We start from the raw sequence: 21,594 nt of genomic DNA on the forward strand, positions 1-21,594 counted from the left end.
ATAAAAGTCTCACAGACTTTCCTGCCTAGGCTAGCTTTGAACCACAATCCTCAGGTCTCAGCTTCCTGAGTAGCTAGAATAACAGGCGTGAGCCACTGGTGCCCGGCCTTCAATGCATCTTGATCAATGTCATGTCCTTCAACATTCTCAACGCCTTCAATCTACCCCTTCCTTATTTTTCTTAATTTTTGGTATATAAAATGAATTCTTGACTGCATTCTCTTCACTTTCTCCCCTTCATTAGTTTATACCTCTCCTCTTCGCCCTGCCCCTCCTCTTGGATTTATTTTGTTGGGCTTTGACCAAGATGGTGATTCCTCAAAAAAAGTAAATTTTTGACCCAGCAATCCCACGCCTGGACATTTATCCAAAAGAACAGAAACAAGGTTACAGTAAAGTCATCAGTACACTAATTCTTTGCTACTCTTTGAACACATTCACACACACACACACACACACACACACACACACACACACAGAGGACTTTGAATTTGTTGTTCTCTTACTTAGAACATTTTTTCCTCCAGATATTTACCTGGGTTGCTCCTCACTTCCTTTAAGTAACTGCTCAAGTATCACTTTGGAACGCTAGCTTGACTCTTCTATATAAGCATACTTGCATAGAATAGCACACCCCTTCCATCTTTATCTGTGCCCTTTATTCTGCTCTATTTTGCTTTATTGTGTTTATGATTACCATGTCATTTACCTGCTTATTGTCCCATATTTCCTACTAGAATGTAAGGATGTTTTCTTTGGTTAATTAGTTGTCCCTATTATATATAACAGTGCCTGGCTTCATAATAGCTTAGTAAATATGTATTAAATGGATGTGTAAGAACTAGAAATAACAGAATTACAAAAAGTGATCTTCCATTACATGGGAAAGAATAAAAGTATAAAAAAGGATAAGGGAATAAATCATAAAAGAGAAAAAAGTTAGTTGACTTTATATAGATTAAATGATCAATGAATACTTTTAGAGATATAGTAACCTGCATTTAAGACCCTCATTAATCTTACTAGCCGTTAAAGGCATTGCAAAATATTAATTACTATTGGCCATAGTGACATACAACTTCTTTAAATGATAGCTCTGTGTTCAAGCTGTTTTATTCCCCAGATCTCAGCCTCCTGAGTAGTTAGCAAGATATTTTAAGACAGGAAGGTATATAATGCAATTAAAAAATTTATTTTCTAAGTAGTGTTTTAGAGCTGGAAATACTACAGTTATTCTTGGTCTGTTTTTCTTTTAAACCTAGATTTAGATGGAGAACTTTAAAAGTGTACCAAATGCTTGTGTACCTCCATCAGAGAATCCTTATTTAGTTGTTTTGAAAAGAGTTAGGGTCCTGAAATTCAGGGAGTTGGCTTTTTGTGGCAATCCTGGAGCTTGACTTGGGACCTGGGCATTATATTGAGCTTCTTTTGCTCAAGGCTAGCATTCTACCACTTGAGCCACAGCTCTACTTCCAGCTGTGTGTGTGTATGTGTGTGTGTGTGTGTGTGTGTGTGTGTGTTTAATTCAAGATAAGAATTTCATGAACTTTCCTACATGGACTGGCTTCCAACTGTGATCCTCATATCTCAGCCTCTTACATAGCTAATATTATAGACATAAAGCCACTGGTGCTGGGCTTCCAACATTCTTAACTATGCCTGAAATTTGAGTGATGACTTATGGATGATGCACTGCTACTCAAGCTTTAGCATTACTAATGTGTCACCCAAAGACTGTTCAAAGAGAGATCTCTGGGCTCCCCAGAGTTGGGGAATTTGGTACCTTACTGCACCAGTGGTCCTTGTCATTATTTTGACTTCTTTCTGATCTCATTTATGCCTCGTGTCCATATTGTATGCCGCTCTGCTGATTAATCTTAGTTTCTTGATTAGCAGTGTGGCCAGTGACCCAGACATAAGGTATGAAGAACCATCTTTGAGGCATCGTTCAGGGAGCATGAGCATGACATCTAACGTGGAACATTTGATAAACATTATCTAGCTGAGAGGTGAGGAAGAAGAAAAAAAAAAAGTGATCTGGTTAAGCAAAGGGCTTGAGTAAGTGAACAGTGCCAAAGGGAGAGAGGAATTTGTGGAAACATGACTTTTCTGTGCCTTCCTCAGTTGCTCCCTATGCTGATTTTGTCTAGCTGGGCAGTGCACCCTTAGCTCACTCCATCTCTCCTTGGTAGAAAATATTCCGAGGAATGTAATTTGATGCTGGTTTACTTTTTAAATTAAAAAATAAAGAATAATGTCTATACAAAAAACATGCCCTTCCAGTACAGCCCCACCAACTGAGGCAAATGTACGCACTAGGCATTCACCATCTTAGTGATGACACAACAGGTCCTTGGTTCTCCCTGCCTGGATCTTGTGCCATATTTTCCTCCATTGTTCATGCTCTGACTTTTTCCCTTACAGCTATCATGCAAGCCTGCAAGCCCCAAGCTCTAACTTATGCTCATCTCTATATGAAACTTAAAAATTAGTATTTTTTAATTTAAGAATTTGTGTGTGTGTATGTGATGGGGAGAGGGAGGATCCTGGGGATTGTACCCAGGGCCTTATGAATTCTAAATATAAACTATCACTGAAGTATACCCCTAGCCTAAGTATACCCATAACCTAAAAAATATTGTGGTTAAAGAAAAAGTGTGAAATGTACCATCTTGACCACACCATTGTGAAGTCAAGCTCCAGAACTTTTCCATCTTATCCATTTAATCATAATCATTAAGCAACTACTCCCTTTCGCCCTTCATTCCACGCCATTCTGTTGTCTCTTCCTATAAATTTGATTACTTTTGTAAGATGTATGTATAATTGTAAGCTCAGGCTCCTGTGATACCTCTCATTTATTGAGTGTTAACATCATGCTGTGTTCTGAATTACTAAAACAGAAAAGAGTAGGTTCCAGCTCTGAAACTAGAGAGTTATATATAGAGCTTACTGGAATAATTAGTTTTATTTATAGAATTCTTAAGAGGCAATTAGCAGTTATAAGGAATGCAAGGAGTACATACGATTTTTATTGTTTTTTTTTTTTTTCTGGATAAAAAACACCACAAATAGCCGGGTGCTGGTGGCTCACGCCTGTAATCCTAGCTACTCAGGAGGCTGAGATCTGAGGATCGCAGTTCAAAGCCAGCCCGGGCAGGAGAGACTGTGAGACTCCTATCTCCAATAAACCACCAGAAAACCGAAAGTGGCGCTGTAGCTCAAGTGGTGGAGCGCTCGCCTTGAGCTGAAGAGCTGAAGGACAGCGCCCAGGCCCAGAGTTCAAGCACCACGGCTGACCAAAAACAAAAAATAAAAAAAACACCACAAATTATGAAAACTACTGCAAATTCAAAAGTAGACAAATCACTTCTGAACAAGTACTTATTTTTAATTTCTTTATTTCTTTCTTTTTTCTGGTCGTGGGCCTCAATTCTGAGCCTGGGCGCTGTCCCTCAACTCTTCAGCTCAAGGCTCCCTCTCTACTACTTGAGCCACAGAGCCACTTCTGGCTTTTTCTGCTTATGTGGTGCTGAGGAATGGAACCCAGGGCCTAATGCATACAAGGCAAGCACTCTACCACTGAGCCACCTTCCCAGCCCCCTTAAGCTTCTTATACATTTTTATTTTAATGTACTCTTTTCTCTTTTCTTCCCCCTCTGTTTTGGACTTGTTTGCTTTATGCAGGTAGCATCTTGCATTTTGAATTTGAATTGTTAAATTTTGACATGAAGAAGCTTTAAGAATGGGAAACATGACAATGAAATTTAAAATATCCCCAAATGGAAGGAAGTAGTGTTCTTAGGTACAGTGTTCTTAGAGACCAACAATGTCTTTGCTTCATCCCCTTCTTTCCTCCCTGCTGCCTCTAATCATTCAAGTTATAGGAAGAATAGTTTCTACCAAGTTCACTCTCTAGGAAACAGCTAGCTTTCTCAATAGTGGAAGTCAGGACATATAAGTGTTTGTCTCTTCTTTTCTTATGATGTAAATTGCTGTTTGACTTTATTCTGCTTGTTGTAGGAAACTGGATTTAGAAAAAGATAAAATTCCCATTTTGGTGAGTGAAGTAGAAATCCTATAGTGATTACATAAATCAGAAATCAAATGCATGAGCAGAACTATGATTTATTCTTTTTTTTCATTTTGCTCACTTTTTATTTAATTTATTATCTTCTCGCTTTTTAGAAAGAGGAAGTGAGTTTAACACAACCTCCAAAATCTCCCAGAAAATCAGACAGAGTAAAAACAGCAATTCATAAGTCTTGGAAGGGCGAGTCTTTGAATCCTCCTGCTAAGGATGATGGGATTGAGAAAGGGTAAGTCCAACTCTTTGTGTATTCATTGCTGTTTTGAAATGATGAGTTTTTGTTAAGAATTTAAAAATTAAATACTGAAAGCACCTATACTGATTTTTCATGTAGGTTTTTATATCCCAATGATATGTATTACAGACTTAAATATACCATGCAAACACCATGTTAAGAGTAGAAATCCAACTATTAGTGCTTTTAAAAAGAGGCTAAGCTAATCATGGTAGTGTATACCTTTAGCCCCAGCTACTCAGAAGGCATGATTAGTAGGATTGTAGTTTGAGGCTGACCTTGGGCAAAAAACATGAGAACTTACCTGAGGAAAAAGAAAAGGGCTGGTTAGGGCATAGCTCCAGTGGTAAAGTATTAGATTACCAAAGGCAAGACTCCAAAGAGGAGAGAGGAGAGACAGAGAGGGTGAGGATCACATATAGGTGTCTCATGCACTGAGCACAACCAAAACTTCCCTGTGAAAAATGCCTTCTAACATTTACTGGGGTCTATCCAAATAATATAATTTAAATATAATTCAATATTTCTCAAGTTGGAGAACTCATGAGGACTGTCAAGAGTACTATCATCCTTTAACATAGTATATTATTTTATTAATTTATATTTCCCTACATAGTTACCTATTATATTGTTCTGTATTTCTAATAGGATTTTTCCCTTTAAGAATGCCTTTTGTGGGGCTGGGAAGGTGGCTCAGTGGTAGAGCGCTTGCCTTGCATGCTCAAGGCCCTGGGTTCGATTCCTCAGCACCATATAAGCAAACAGACAAAAGCCGGAAGTGGCGCTGTGGCTCAAGTGGTAGAGCGCTAGCCTTGAGCTGAAGAGCTGAGGGACAGCGCCCACACCCAGAGTTCAGGCCCCATGACCGGACCCAAAAAAATAAAAAATAAAGAAAGAAAGAAAGAAAGAATTTTTTAAAAAAAGAATAAAAATTAAAAAAAAGAATGCCTTTTGTATTAACTTTGAATGAATCCTTTTTAACAATCTATTAGTTCATATTCATTTCTTTCATTGTTGTTCTAGTACTAGATGTTGAACCCAGGACTTGCACTCTCACTTAGCTTTTTAGCTCCCTCTCTACCATTTAAGCCACATCTCAAGTCCACATTATACTTTTTATTGAAATAGAACATTATAAATATATGTCATATTCAATACATTCATACGACTTAAATCATCTTTTTTTTACCTAAATCATCTTGAAGTGTAGGATATGTACAATTTTTAGTATATTCTCCAAGTTGTCCAACCATCACCGTTATGATTCCTGAACATTTCCTCATGCCAGGAAGAAGGTCTCACCTGCTGGCTGTTACTCACATTTGCTCCTAACACATGCCACCACTCTTCTGTTTGTACGTTTGCCTCTTGTGGGCTTCACATGTGAGTTGAATCCTATAGCTTTGCAGCTTTTGTGTATGATGATTTTTTTTTGTTTTTTGTCAGTCATGGGGCTTGAATCTGGGCCTGGGTGGTAGCACACTACCACTTGAGCCACAGCACTACTTCTGATTTTCTTTTTTTTCTTTATTGTAAAGATACTATACAGAAGGCTACAGTTACTTCTGGTTTTCTGGTGGTTAATTGGAGATAAGAGTCTCACGGACTTTCCTTCCCAGGCTGGCTTTGAACTGTGATCCTCAGATCTCAGCCTCCTGAGTAGCTAGGATTACAGGCATGGGCCAGCAGCATCAGGCTATATGATGATTTTTGCATATAATGTTTTCAAGGTTCTTCATGTTCTGTTCATTTTCATCCTTAATTTTTTTTTGCAGAGTATAGAATTAGACATGGGGAATTATTTTCTTTCAGTACTTTGATGATATTATCCTATTGTTCTCTGGCTTTCAATGTTTCTGTTGAGAGATTAGCCTTCAGGCTAATTATTGTCTTTTGAAGATAATACGTTTTTTCTATTTGCTTTAGAAGTATATATTTTTTTTTAAATCTTTTCAGTTTTAGTCTGGTGTGTTTGGGTGTGGGTTTTATTTTATGTAGCCAACCCAATGTTGTTAGACCTGTGGTTTTGAAATCTTTCATCAATTTTGCAAAGTTCTCAACTGTTCTCATATTGTTTCTCACTGATATTTCTTCTCCTTTTATCCTAGGATGCTGATGAAATACAAGTTTGACCTTCTCAATTTATCCCCTAACAATCTGCCTTCTGTATGTCATCCTGTCACATTTGCTTTGTTCTAGATAGTCATCTTCAAGTTCACTATTTCTCTCTTTGACTGCAGTTAATCTGCATCAAGTTGCATCTTTTCAGTTTCCCAGTTTCAATGACTATATTTCTAATTTCTTTGATTGTTCCTTGGTTCATTTGTCAAAATGTTTTATGTTTTATAGTTTTCAAATATTTGCTGAAACTCTTCTTTTTCTATTTCATCTCTTAGGACAGTTGGTTAAAGTCTGTGTGTGGTAATTTTAGTATCTGGAATTCCAATGTCTCTTTTCATTGTTGCATTGGCTTTTTTTGTTTGTTTGGTTTTATTACCTTTCTTTGCTCTTATGTTTTATTTTTGATCATTTTATACTAGCTTTTGTTTGAAAAACTAGAATACATCATATTTCACATTACTAGTGAATTTACTAGTCCTTAAATATATATCTACTTTCAGTGATAAAATGATTTTGTTTCCTCACAAGCAATTAAGAAATTAAATAGAAAATACCTATTGGGTTGATGTGAGATCAATATTTAATAACTCAAGACTAGCAGAATACTTTTATCATTTTTTTCATAAAATCATTTGTAAAGAGTACTAGTGATGAAAGTAATTGAGAGCCAGGTACTTGGTAGCTCATGTCTATAATCCTAGCTACCCAGGAGGCTGAGATCTGAGGATCACGATTCAGAGCCAGCCTGGACAGGAAAGTCCATTAGACTCCATCTCCATTTAACCATCAAAAAATCATAGTAGAGTCGTGGCTCAAAGTTGTAAGACTGCTAGCCTTGAGCAAAAGAGCTCAGGGAAAGTCCTCAAGTCCTGAGTTCAAGTCCTACAACTGACAAAAAACAAAAAATGATTGAGAAATTTGTCTAAAAGGAATGAAAAAAAAACAGAAAAAAAGGCTAGAGGCTTGACTAAAGCAGTAAAGCATCTGCCTAGTAGGCATAAAGCCTGAGTTCAAAACCTAGAACCATAAAAAAACAAACAAAAAAAGGAATCTAAAAGAAACTTTGGACATAAAGATGTGTAATGATTCAGAACAGTAATTAAAAGTCACTGAAGGGGGCTGGGAAGTTGGCTCAGTGGTAGAGTGCTTGCCTCTCATGCATGAGGCCCTGGGTTTGATTCATCAGCACCATATAAGCAGAAAAAAGCTGGAAGTGGTACTGTGGCTCAAGTGGTAGGGTGCTAGCCTTGAGCTGACGAGCTGAGGGACAGGGCCCAGGCCTAGAGTTCAGAGGAGAGTTTTTGTTTTGTTTTTGGTGGACTTGGCTTTGGTGGTACTAGACCTGGTGCTTGCTAGGCAGGAATTCTACCACTCGAGTCATGCCTCCAAGCCTTTTTTGTCTTTGTTATATTTCAAATAAGATCTTGCTTTCTTCCCTGGCTGGCCTGAATAGTGATCCTCCTATTTATGCTTCCCATGTAGCTGATATGATAAGAGTGTACAACTGTGCCCAGGTTTTTATTGATTGAGGTATTGTGAACTTTTTGCCTGGTCTGGCCTCAAACCTCACTACTCCCAATCTCAGCCTTCAAGTGGCTATGATTACAAGAATCAGCCATTGTATCCAGCTGAGATATTATTATCAAAGGCACATAGGCATTGAACCTTTGTGTTATTCCTTTGTTAATTTCATTTTAAAATTATTTGTTGCTAAGTACAAGAAATATAATGTTCTATTTTTATCTTGCATATCTTTTGTATGTTTATCTGTGCTCTAACTAAACTTACTCTAGTACTATATTAGTGGATTCCATATATTTACTTAGAATAATTACCTTTAAAAAATGGTTAAGGATGGGGAAGGTGGGTCAGTGGTAGAGTGCTTGCCTAACATGCATGAAGCCCTGGGTTCAATTCCTCAGTACCACATAAGCAGAAAAATCCAGAAGTGGAACTTTGGCTCAAATAGTAGGATGCTAGCCTTGAGCTGAAGAGCTGAAGGACAGCGCCCAAGCCCAGAGTTCAGGCCCCACGACTGACACACACACACACACACACACACACACAAACACACACACACACACACACACACACACACACACACACACACACACACACACACACACACACAGAAAAAAAGGTGATTTTTTTTATTCTTCTTCTTGTTCTTTTTTTTTTTTTTTTGAGGGGGGATCAGTTGTGGGGCTTGATTCTGGGCCTGGGTGCTGTTCCTGAGTTCTTCAGCTCAAGGCTAGTGTTCTATCACTTGAGCCACAGCTCCACTTCCAGTTTTCTGGTGGTTTATTGGAAATAAGAGTCTCACAGACTTTCCTGCCTGGGCTGGCTTCGAACCAAGTTCCTCGGATCTCAGCCTCCTGAGTAGCTAGGATTACAGGTGTGAGCCACTGGCTACATGGTTAATTCTTTTAAATCAGGGTATCTTTAATCTCTTTTCCTTGCCTAATTGCCTCAGCTAGAAGCTCCAGTAAAATGCTGTTTTGTTGATAATTTTAGGGGAAAACATCCTTTTGCCATTAAGTATAATGTTACTATTTGTTTCTCACAGATTCTCTGTCACTTTGAAGAAGTTCTTTGGTGCTTTCATTTATTTGTTGATCAGTTTGTTCCATGTCTCTAATTTAGGTCAAGGTACATGTCAGAAAGAAGCAGAGTGATTCATTTAACATCATTCACTGACATTTCTGAATGTCTGAAGCCCCAGCTGGAGAGAAGATATATTTATACAGAAGAGCCTAATGTAAGTGTTTTGAAGCCTGAATAACCTTATTCTTCACATAACTGATCTTTTTCTCTGATTTTATAAAACTTGGATTGATTCATTGTAGTGTTTTTTCTCTACTAAGGAGAATATTTAAATATTTCTTGCAGAAGGAATCTTACACCAAATTTCCCCGTGTTTCCTTTTCTAATATCATGTGTCTATGTCCTATAAAAATTTCTGTTTAAAAAAATACCTATAGCTAGTCACCAGTGATTTCCAGCAGTAATCCTAGCTGTTTAGAAGGTTAAGATTAGGAGGACTGCAGTTTGATGTCATTCCAGGCAGAAAAGTTGGTGACCGTTCAACAAATGGCTTGGTAAAGTGGCACATAACTGTTGGTCTAGTTGTGTGGGAAGATGACTGTTCCCGACCAGCCCCAGCAGCAAAGTCTACAAGATGCAATCTTAATAGAAGTTGGGCATGGTGGTACATGTCTGTCACCCCAATTATCGGATCTTAATCCAGGTGTGTGCTTAGGCAAGAAGCAAGACTTACTTCAAAAATCATCAACACAAAAAAGGTGTGGAGGCCTGGCTTGCCAGTAGAGCACTTGCCTAACAAAGCTTAAGACTCAAGTTTAAACCCTCTAACTATAAAAACTGAAAACAAGAAATCAGGACCAGTGGTTTGCACCCCTAATCTTAGCAATTTGAGAGACCAAGATTGGGAAGATTGAAGTTTGAGGCCACCATGTGTAGAAAAGTCCATTAGTCCCTTTCTCTACTGAAAACTGGGCACAGTGGATCTGCCTATTGTCCTAACTGTGAGGGGAAGCCAAAAATTATGCAGATCACTACCCACATGCACACTAGAACACAAAGCACAACCCGGTTACTCTCATAAACAACCAGTACATGGGGTTGGAGGCGTGGCTCAGGTGATAGAGCACCAGCCAATGAGTTTGAATCCTGGTCCCAGACCAAACAACTACAACAAAACCCAGCACAGAAAGGACTGGAAGTGTGACTTAGTAGACTGGCTACCTAGCAAGCACAAGCTCTGAGTTCAAACTTTAATACTCCCAAAAATCTCCCAGAAAACCATTTGTTCTGACTTGCATATAATGGCACCTCAGATACAAAATAAGATCTTCTTTTGTCCTTGTTAATATTTTTAATTTATGTTTTAATGCTGGTATTGGGACTTGAACTCAAGGATTTTTTGCTCCCAGATGCCAAGCTACCACTTGAGGCCATACTTCTAGTTCTGGCTTTTTGTTGTTTTAGTTGGAGATGAGAGTCTCTTGTATTTGTCTGTCTAGGCTGCCTTCAAACTGTGATCCTCATTTTTCAGAGCCCTGTGTAGCTAGGATTACAGGCACGAGCCATGTGTGCCTGGCAATCTTTGTTAAATTTTAAAATAAAATTTGATGTTGTGTTTTGGAAATCTAGAAACTTTGCAAAGGCAAGCTATTTCCAGAGTGCAGGGAAGATCATCATATGAATTAGATGCAGTTGTTCTAGATGAAAGTTTCACAACACTTTTCTTACAGATATGCTGCAAGTGGAAATTTCTCAGTCCCACTAGTCTCAACACCTAACTGTGATTTTATACAATTGCTTATTTTATTCTAGGCAAATATCTCTCCTTTTCTTCTAACTAGGATTTTTTTTTTAAGTTTAGAATGCTGATAGTTCAACATCATAAAAAAATCTTCAGTTCTCATTTCAGAATTTGTTAGGAGGCAGCTAAGAGAGAGGCAGAGAAGACTTCATGTCCAAGAACACAAAAGCCTTACTTGAACCCTGTTTATGCCATGCTTGTTTTAAGATTACAAAGAAATCTGAGTTCAACAAAACAACATGGAGTTCATGTGAACAGTTCAGATACCCTTTCATATTCTGGAGTCACTCTTGAACTTGGAGAAAGAGCCAGCTCTCTGTTTCAAGGATGGTATTAAGAGTTGCTAACACTGTTGGCAGAGAAGCCATAAACAGCAGATTTTATGAGAACTTATACTGCCATTTACACTCTGAAGGCCATGACCTATGTGGATGAGACTGTCCAAAGAGGGACCTCCTAGGGATAGTTAATGAGCAGCACTGAGAGGCCTTGAAGATAGCTCTTTTTATAACCCTCTTGTAGCTATAATACCAGCACCTCAAGGCTAAAATAACAGTAAATATGTAGGAAACAGGCCACCAACAGAGATTGGAAGACTCCTCAAATAGTATCACTGTGCTTGAAATGTGAAAATAATTGAGGTCAGGGAGTTGCTTTAGCATTGTTTGAAACCAGACTGATTTATTTGATAGAAGGAATAGAATGAATTCTGCTGCTATAATTGAGCTTCATAAATGAATCTTATATGATGATCAGATGCAAACAGACTGCATTAATTACATATATGGTACGAAACCAAAATAAAATAGTCTAGTGGGAAAATGACAGCCCAGCAGAATTTATGAAACTCACTTGTACAATGCTATAAAAATTACAATGTTTTTGGGTGGATAATGGACTTCTGTTTTGTTATCTAGGTTAAAACTATATCAGATGTTGGTGCCTTGGGAGGATATGACATGGAAAATCTGTTGCAATCTTTGTATGTAGAAAATAGAGCTGGATTCTTCTTTACTAAATTCTGTGAGGATTCAGGGAACAAGGTAGAAAATATTATTCCAACTCTAATTTTATAATTTTACTGTATTTCAAGATACATGGTATTGAAGTAAATCAATGCTCTAGTACCTATATTTGATGTCCAAATTCCTATCTCTGGTAAAATAAAAAAGTCTATATGTTGTGTTTAGTAAAAATGGAAAGATCTCAATTACTAATCATTCTACTAAAATTGCTAAGAAAAGTAAAGTATACTAACAATAGTTTGTTTTCATGTAATTTTATATCAGCATAATTATATTTTGAATGTGCAGTTGATTTCTGTCTACCCTCTACTTTTTAATAATCCTAACAGTTACTAATCACAATCAACAACGAACAATTATTTTCAGTGCTTTTTAAAAGTTCAAGCAGTATTACTTTGACCTCAATGAGAAGTGGATAATTGTTTGAATAATTGGAGTAATAATATACATTTGCCCTTTTATACCAAAACCTTAAGATTTTCTTTTTATGCCAGAAATAATCTTTAAGTATTGATTGTGGTGCTAGGATTGAGCCTAGTTCTTTGTACATGCGAGGCAAGCCTTCTACCACCAGCCCTCAATAACCATAACCATTAACTAGAATGCTTACTATTTTATGATTTTTCATTAGTTTTGAACGTTTCCATTTTAATAACCAATTATACAAGCACACATGCAGAAATGTAATGTTCTAATGACGATACCCATAAATATTTTGCATATTGCCAGTTTGTGATAAAAGATCAAAACTATCTTAAATCGAACCTGATTTATGGTAACAGAAACTAAACAATTATTTATATCTGAACTTAGAGCTTTGAAGAGTTTTAATAATTGGCCAGTAATAATTTACGTGCTTTTTTTCCATCTGTAGTTGTGGAAGAACAGTGTGTACTTTTGGTTTGACCTCCAGGCTTATCATCAGCTGTTCTACCAAGAAACACTTCAGCCTTTTAAAGTATGCAAGCAAGCACAAGTAAGTAGTAAATAATATTGGCTTTGTGTGGTGCTCTCAGAACACCGAGAGATGAAAATTGGCCAGCCCCAAATAAGAGAAATCTGGAATTGTAGGCAAAAAGACAGCAATTAAATTGTTGCCATGGGATTGCTTTATTTAAATGTCAGCAGAATATTGTTTTATAATTTGATTTGTGGATTTTTCAGTTTTATCTGTTTTATTTGGTTTGCACTATTTTCTCTTTTCTGCCAACTACTTTTTCTTCCAGTGAAGAATCTCTCTCTTCCCTCCCTTCCTCCCTCCCTCCCTTCTTTCCTTCCTTCCCCTTCCTTCCTTCCTTCCTTCCTTCCTTCCTTCCTTCCTTCTTTCCTTCCTCCTCTCTTCGCCTCTCCTCTCCTTTCCTTTCCCTTTTTCCTTTCCTTTCCTCCTCTCGTTTGACTATCTATGGGTGATCTAAAAGAGAACCCTGAGAGTAGACTCCTAGTGAATAGCTGAATGGCTGGGAGCAATGGCAGTGACCAGTGTTGTCTGAGCTTCCTGCAGACATTAGCTGTTGGCTATGCCAGGCTGCTTGCTGTATGTGTTCAGGCCCCATGTTGGTGCTTGGCTTCTGTGTTACACAGCATATGAGACAGAAACTCAAAGAGTAGAGGAGAGAACATTTCCAGACCACCCTGAAGCAAAATAGAGAAGAATTTTTTTTTTTAAAGCAGAGGAGGAACAGAAGATTCTCTGCAAATGGGGACACCGAGAGAGTGGCCTCTCTTGGTGGGAGGAAGGAAAGAGAACAGAATTATGACTTAAGCTGACTTATCTTTTGGTTTTTTTTATTCTTAGACTCTCTGATCTTTTATGGAGAGAGGTATCCAAGACGGGAAAACTGCTAATCACTTCTCTATCTGTTTGTTGATCGCTTAAGGGATTCTTGTAGCCCTGAATAACCCATTCCCAGGGGGCTCCCCCCCACCCAAACACTGCTGAGGAAACTAGCTTCATCATTTTATTTATTATTTTATTAATCTTATTCAGGACATCAGAGCATACTGCTGGCTATCTGTTGTTCCACCACCCTGACTCTGGCACAAATAATTATGTCTTATAAATCAGTGACAGAGCTTTGTACTTTTTACCGTGAGAAATAAGGACTTCAGCTCCTACATAGCCCAGATGTCTCCATGAAATTAATCTCTAATTTACCAGTGCCATTTTCTGAGACCACACAGTTGACTGTTTTGCTTGTTAATCCTTTACCTGTAATTCACTGTTTATCCTCCTCCTTCTAACCTATTGCCCTTGTCTGCTACAGTACCATCCGTTATTTTTATTATGTTTTCACTACTACAAAGAGTATTCCTCTAAAACTCCTCAGCTGCTCAATGAAGTAGGATTTCTTTTGTTAATAATTAATCAGGCTTCCATGTACTTATAAGGAAGGACACTCTACTTGGTAGACAGAATTAATTCTTAGTTATGGTATTATTATTTGACTAGCTATAAATGGTTGTAAAACACAGGGTATAGAGAGTTTAGGTTATTCAGAAGTAGATGATTCTTTTGGAGTGTTCTCATAGCCTTTATGGTTTTTTGCCCTAAGTTTTCTTTTGGTGGAAGAAGAGGAGCAATAGAGATATTTACTTTTAGCAATAAAGGGAGAAATAAAGGGAAGAAATTCATGTGAGTTTTGAATTTATTTGAAAATACATGTCCAACTATATTTACTTAAAAAAATCTTAACTGGTTTAAGTTTTAATTGTCCAATATTTCTGTGTCTCCAGATAGAGGAATTGCCTATAATATCAGTAGCCTATAAGCTTGTTTCACAGCATGAAATATCATTAATTTCTTTGCAATAAAATACCATATGTTTTCAGGGATACATTTACAATATATATCTTTGGATTGATAATGTTAATGGACACTGCATGTTAAAGCTATTTTGGAAGCTGGGTGCCAATGACTCATGCCTGTATTCCTAGCTACTCAGAACCCTGAGATCTGAGGATTGTGGTTCAAAGCCAGACCAGGCAGGAAAGTCCATGAGACTCTTATCACTAATAAACTACCTCCTAACAAAGCCAGACGTGGAGCTGTGGCTAAAGTGATAGAACACTAGCCTTAAACTGAAGCTCAAGGACAACACCCAGACCCTGAATTCAAGCCCCAAAATGCGCGCACGCACACACACACACACACACACACACACACACACACACACGTGTGTGTGTGCTACTATTGAGCGTGGATTTAATACATTTGCCAAGTTAAAGGTTAAGATACCGAGAGTTGAATCCAAGAGACATGATTTTCTGTGCATATACCTCGAAGTTTTATTCTCCCATGAAATATTATAGAAATATCTTATGGCAGAACAGATCGGGGAGGACCAGTAACAATGATTTAACATGACTGCAGAGTCTTGTGGTTTCATTGCAGGACCTCAAGGCAGCATAGTACATAATTAGAAACCAATTTTATAGTCTTGGCAAGGAGAAAGATAATCACTGTCATTGTTTACAGAGGGATCTTAAAAAAATCAAAACAAAAACAAAAAAACAGAACTCTGTCTAGCACCAGTTTGCCAGGGGATCCTATACCACTGTAAAAAGTTGAAAACTAGGTTCTACACCTTTTTTTTTTTTTTGTCGGTCGTGGGACTTGAACTCTGGGCCTGGGCACTGTCCCTCAGCTCTTCAGCTCAAGGCGAGTGCTCTACCACTTGAGAGTAGTACTCTACCACTTGAGCTACAGCGCCACTTCCGGTTTTCTGGTGGTTTATTGGAGATAGGAGTCTCATGGTCTCTCCTGCCCGGGCTGGCTTTGAACCTCGATCCTCAGATCTCAGCCTCCTGAGTAGCTAGGATTACAGGCGTGAGCCACCAGCGCCCGGCTTATACCTTTTTTAAAATTTGCAATTACATACTTGTTTCAGTGGAAGAGCATAGCCATAGAATTAAACAGATTCGGGTACGATTGCTTTCTCAAACAAGCCGTGTGTTTAAACAGAATCCACCACTCTTCTTCTTTTTAATTTTTAATTTTTTGTCGGTCATAGGACTTGAACTCTGGGCCTGGGTGCTGTCCTTGAGCTCTTTTAGCTCAAGGTGAGTGCTCTACCACTTGAGCCTCGGTGCCACTTCAGGTTTTCTGATGGTTTCTTGGAGATAAGAGTCTCATGGACTTTGCTGCCGGGCTGGCTTTGAACTGTGATCCTCAGATCTCAGCCTCCTGAGTAGCTAGGATGACAGGCATAAACCACCAGCACCTGGCTAGAATCCACCACTCTTTTTAAATAGTGACATATACCATATATATAATATTGTATTATATATTATATAATTATGTAATATATGAGTATATATTATACTATATTATATATTACACTATATATTATATATACTATATATGCCATATAGTATATAATAAAGTGATATATATAGTATATAATTAAATTACATTAAATAATGACATACTATATATAGACAGTCACAACATTAAAAAAAATAAGAAATGGTTTTGTTTGTTTTTGTTTGTCAGTCATGGGGCCTGAACTCTGGGCCTAGGCGCTGTCCATCAGCTCTTCAGCTCAAGGCTAGCGCTCTACCACTTGAGCCACAGTGCCACTTCTGGCTTTTTCTGCTTATGTGGTGCTGAGGTATCACACTCAGGGACTCATGCATGCAAGGCAAGCACTCTACCACTGAGCCACCTTCCCAGCCCTAAAAAAATAAGAAATGGGAACTGTCCTGTTTTGCACAATTATATGCTACTGTATCAATAAACATGATAGTTCACATTTGTACTACCACTACTCAGGAGACAGAGGTAAGAGAATTGTGGAATTTTTCTGTTTAGTGTTTTACTATTTTTTTCTTTCTTTTGGTGGTGGTGGTGTTAGAGTTCAATCTCAGGGCTTCGTGCTCACTAAGTAGACATTCTACCACGTGAGCCACTCTGCCAGTCACTTTTTCATTGCTTATTTTCAATATGATCTCACTTTAAGCCCTGGCTGGCCTGGACTGCTATCCTATTTGCTCTTCCTGGTATGACAATTCTGTATACCCATGCCCAACCATTGAAGTGAAGTCTTGTAAACTTTTATGCCCCTCCTGGCCTCTAACTGCCATACCCCAGTCTCTACCTCCAAGGAAGCAGGGATTATAGGTTAGAGCCACTGAACCCACTCTAGTTTTCATATTTTTCATATCTGTGCCGTGTGTTGTAAATTTAAAAAGATCAAATCTCTTTGACCTATTTGCCAATTTGTATATTATTTCTTCAGCAGACTTAATTCTGCTGTTCAACCTCACCTACTGATCATTTTAGGAATTATATATTTTTATTGTTAAACATTATATATTCTTGGTGTTTTTTCCTTTTGTCCTTTTCCCTCATGTTTTAAATTTTCCTTTTGTATCTTTTAATTATTTTAAGCATGGGTTATAATCTGCAGCAGTGATATCTTTTCTGCATAAAAGTAGCACTACAAATGATGTGGGTTAAAACAGCATGTGTTTATTATCTCCTGTTTATATGGGTCAAGATTCTGGACACAGCTTTGCTAGTCCTCAGCAAGGACACAGTCAGGGTTGGGTGAGTTTTTCATGTGGACCTCCACTGGGAAAGCATCTGCACTGGTGTTCACATGACCGGTGGCAACATTTTAGTTCCTAGCACACTGCCAAATTGAGGGCCTCTGGTTTTGGCTGGCTGTGCGCTCTGGGCCCCCTCAGAACTGTGCCATGGGGCCCTCTCCCCATAGCTGCTCACAACATGGCACTTCTCCAAGCCAGTCAAGGAGAGCATCACCTCGCAGAATGGGCATTACCCGTGTTAGCAGCGTGATCTAGAATGCGTAATCGCACACCTGTCATCACCATTGCTGAATTCTGCTGGTTAGCAGCAGCAGCACGTGTTATGCCCATACTGTGGGGAGAAATGATGAGAGGACACAGATAGATACCCGGAGCCACTGTGTTTCCGGGGGCCACCTTGAGCCTGACTGCCACGCTAGTCAATAATGCTATGATGAATAGTTCTTGGAAGAACTAATTATTAGTTCTGCTGACATAGTAGATTCTTTCCTTGTGTGTTTTGTAATTTTGAATTATGAGTTCTTTGAATTAGTGGGGATTTGTATGTACTTCTGCTAAACATAGTTTCAGTGCTACTTTCTTATCTTGGAAAGATGTGGAATTAGACAAGTGTGAATTTGAAAACCAAACCCACATGAGGGGAAACATGATTGCAAAGTTTCAGGAAATGTATTTTTTTCCTCTTACATAGAATCCAGGCCAAGACAAGCGCCCTCGTTTTATTCCCTAGGTTAGGTGGGTATAATAAGCCTGTTGTTATGGTGTTGTTTATGAATACTAAGAAAATATGTGACTGTTTCTCCCAGAGACTTTATTTTCTGGTAGCTTTCCAGATTACTTGAGAACTCTTCCTCTATAAAAAAATTATAGAAATACTGAATAAAACAAATATCCATCTAAATACATGACTGAGATAGAAAAGGAACTCACTTGAGACAGAATTAAGGACTGTACTGAAAGCTAGTATGAAAAGCATGAGCTAGGAAAAGTGGTAGTGCTGTGGGAAACTGGGAACTGTGGGCTCAGGAGCCTAGGCCTCAAATCCTCAAGAAGTGAAGAAGTTTCACTGAGATCTTTATAGATGCAAACATCTTAAAGGGCTATGCACAAATGAAATGTAGAGTGGAAAAATATTTTTGTATACATTAAAATATATTTTAACATTAAAATTTCAAGTAGCTATTTTTCCACTGTACATTTCACTTTATGTACAACCCATAATAATTACATGTTATTTGTATAGATAAAAAACAACTATATCTTTGACCTGTTAACCTTGTCAACGTCACATAACTAGGGACAAAATGAGGCTCATTCATCAACAACATTAAGAATAAGCCATCCATTCAATAAATATTTAAATACCTAATGTGTCATGACAGAGATATCCCATGGAAGACAAGATTAACATGGTTTTTGACGCTTACAGTATAATGCGAGAGACCAGTGTTATGCAAAATCAAATGCAAACAAATATAGAATTACCAACTGATGAATTAAAAAAAAAAACTAAACTAAACAAAAAAGGCTGGAATGTGGCTTAGTGGTAGAGCACTTGCCTAGCATACATGAAGCCCTGGGTTCGATTCCTCAGTACCACATAAACAGAAAAAGCTGGAAGTGGCACACTAGCCTACCACCTGGGACAGTGCCCCAGCCCTGAGTTCAAGCCCCAGGACTGGCAAACAAACAAAAAACCAAACAAACAAAAGAAGAAACTACCATCTTAAAAGAGTCACAGGCATGTGCATGGGGGAGGGCGGTAAGGATGGGTGAATTTGGCAAGTCATGAAATTCTTTATTGCTTTGTGGTAAATTCCAGTGCCTTCATAATTAAGCTATTTCTTGAGTGCCAGGCTGATATTATTCAAGCTTTGTTACATTATTTGTTTTTGTTACCCGAGAGATGGTATCTCAAGTGGCAGGCAGGCTTAGATTCCTGGATACCCTGAATCACTGCACACAGAATCAGCAGGATTTTGGTCTCACATCCCATTTGGTTGTGTTTGCTAATGAAGTAGATTCAATAAGAACCTATACAGCACCCAGCTTTCTGGCTTACAGTTACCCAGTTCTATTACTGATGTCTATGCCAGCTCTCTAAATTCAGTGACATGATTCTAAATACTATAGAATTATGAATCAAAAAAGGATCTTCAAATATCCTCTTTTAAAGCTGTTATCTTCAGAAAGGCCAACCCCTGAATGTTTCTGAATAATATCACTATGTGTGACAGTTATTTAATGTTACTGCCTTAGGTTTTGTTATAATAACAATTATTATATAAGACTCTTACAATAATCAAGATGGATATTTTTATTCCTGACAGTTGTAGGATATAGATATTATTATCCCCATTCTAGAGATTAGGAAGACATTCATTAAGTTAACAATGAACTTGGAATTAGAACCAAGTATTCTGACTCCAGATTCTACACTATTAACTTTTAAATTGTTGTTTTACTGTTATTAATTTCCTCTTCAAAAGTATTTATTACCATGTTTAATCTTTAACTTTAATATTTGACTATATCTTTATAAACATATGTGAAATTCTACCCTCAATATTTTCCATACTAGACTTTTGAGTTCATGAAGATAACCTATTACAATGTATGTTCAGAATTGGAATGGCTTGTGAAAGATCTAACGATTACACTTTAATCATTGATTATTTGACTATAATGCAAGCCAGGTGTTTTTTTTCTTTCTAAAACAACTTTTTTATTTTTGTGAAAATAGTTTAATGAGCTCTTATATACCCATCACCCAAATGTATTCTGGTTTTTTAGACATTTACACCTGCATTCCAAGTTAGTTCCTAACATAGAGCTCTTAATAAATTGGCCTAGAGTAACAATGAAACCTATTCTAAATTGGTTTTTGAAACATGAACTATGAAACCAACATGATATCATTCAGAACAGATAGGAGCCATTTTCTTAATGCTTTTTTTAAAATTTTATTTTCATTTTTATTTTTTATTTATTTTTATTGTGAGGATACCGTACAGAGGAGTTACAGTTACATAAACAAGATAACAAGTACATTTCTTTTCTTTCTTTTTTTTTGGGGGGGGGTCCGGTTGTGGGGCCTGAACTCTGGGCCTGGTCACTGTCCCTCAGCTCTTCAGCTCAAGGCTAGCGCTCTACAACTTGAGCCACAGCATCACTTCCGGCTTTTTCCTTTTTGCTTATGTGGTGCTGAGGAATTGAACCTAGGGCCTCAGGTATGCAAGGCAAGCGCTCTACCACTGAGCCACCTTCCCAGCCCACAAGTACATTTCTTATCAAGCATTGTTTCCCCTTCCCATCCCTTCCCATACTTCTCCCCTCCTCCCCACCTAGCCCTCCCCCCACCCTCCACCAAAGTTGTTAAGTTCGTTTTTCGACATAATGACTTGTACATCTCATTGTTGCAATGGGTCCACCTGTATCCCTAGTTAAATGATTTGTTCTTTTTTTTTTTCCCCTTCCCCTCCACAAATTGTACCAACATCAACTACAGTGAAAGTATAGGTTATACTGTGGGGGAGGTACATACAAAGCAACATAGAAATCATAAATATGATAGAAACAATTGCATGCAAGGAAAAAACCCAAAAAACATTTGAATACATATCTTGGTGTTCTTTCCACTAACATCAACTTATCTGACCTTTTCTACTTGACTCAGACATATACTAGTTATGGGACCTATGTTTCTTTGGGCCTGGCTTATTTCACTTAATATCATTTTTTCCATTTCCTAACAAATGGGGCAATGTCATTCTTTCTGATGGAGGCATAGAATTCCATTGTGTATATATGCCACATTTTCTTGATCCATTCATCTACTGAGGGGTATCTGGGTTGGTTCCATATCTTAGCTATGGTAAATAATGCTGCAATAAACATAGTCGTGCTGGTAGCTTTAGTGTGGTCTTGTTTGTGATCATTTGGGTAAATGCCCAAAAGTGGGATTGCTGGGTCATAGGGGAGCTCTATGTGGAGTCTTTTGAGGAACCTCCATACTGCTTTCCAAAGTGGTTGAACAAGTTTACACTCCCACCAGCAATGCATAAGGTTCCCTAGGAGCCATTTTCTAAAGACAACTAGCTTGCAGAATTTACAATGAAGGTACCAGAACATCTGACAACCAAATGTTCTAGTCAAGATAAGTTGATCAGCATCCCAGAAAGAGACAACTCAAAGAGGCAGATCTTGTTTGTTCTTAAACCATTGTTTT

General features: G+C 38.0%; 1 protein-coding gene across 1 annotated transcript in view; it reads left to right on the plus strand.

Moving 5' to 3' along the window:
• Positions 1-21,594, plus strand: part of Rgs22 (regulator of G-protein signaling 22) — a 99,287-nt gene that overhangs the window by 31,909 nt on the left and 45,784 nt on the right. The window contains exons 11-14 of the mRNA XM_013012450.1: positions 4,189-4,319; positions 9,090-9,204; positions 11,709-11,834; positions 12,691-12,792. Of these exons, the coding sequence (XP_012867904.1) occupies positions 4,189-4,319; positions 9,090-9,204; positions 11,709-11,834; positions 12,691-12,792 (474 nt within the window). The remainder of the gene's footprint in view (positions 1-4,188; positions 4,320-9,089; positions 9,205-11,708; positions 11,835-12,690; positions 12,793-21,594) is intronic.

This window comes from Dipodomys ordii, unplaced genomic scaffold, assembly GCF_000151885.1.
Source record: "Dipodomys ordii isolate 6190 unplaced genomic scaffold, Dord_2.0 Scaffold17, whole genome shotgun sequence".
Classification (NCBI taxonomy): Eukaryota; Metazoa; Chordata; class Mammalia; order Rodentia; family Heteromyidae; genus Dipodomys; species Dipodomys ordii.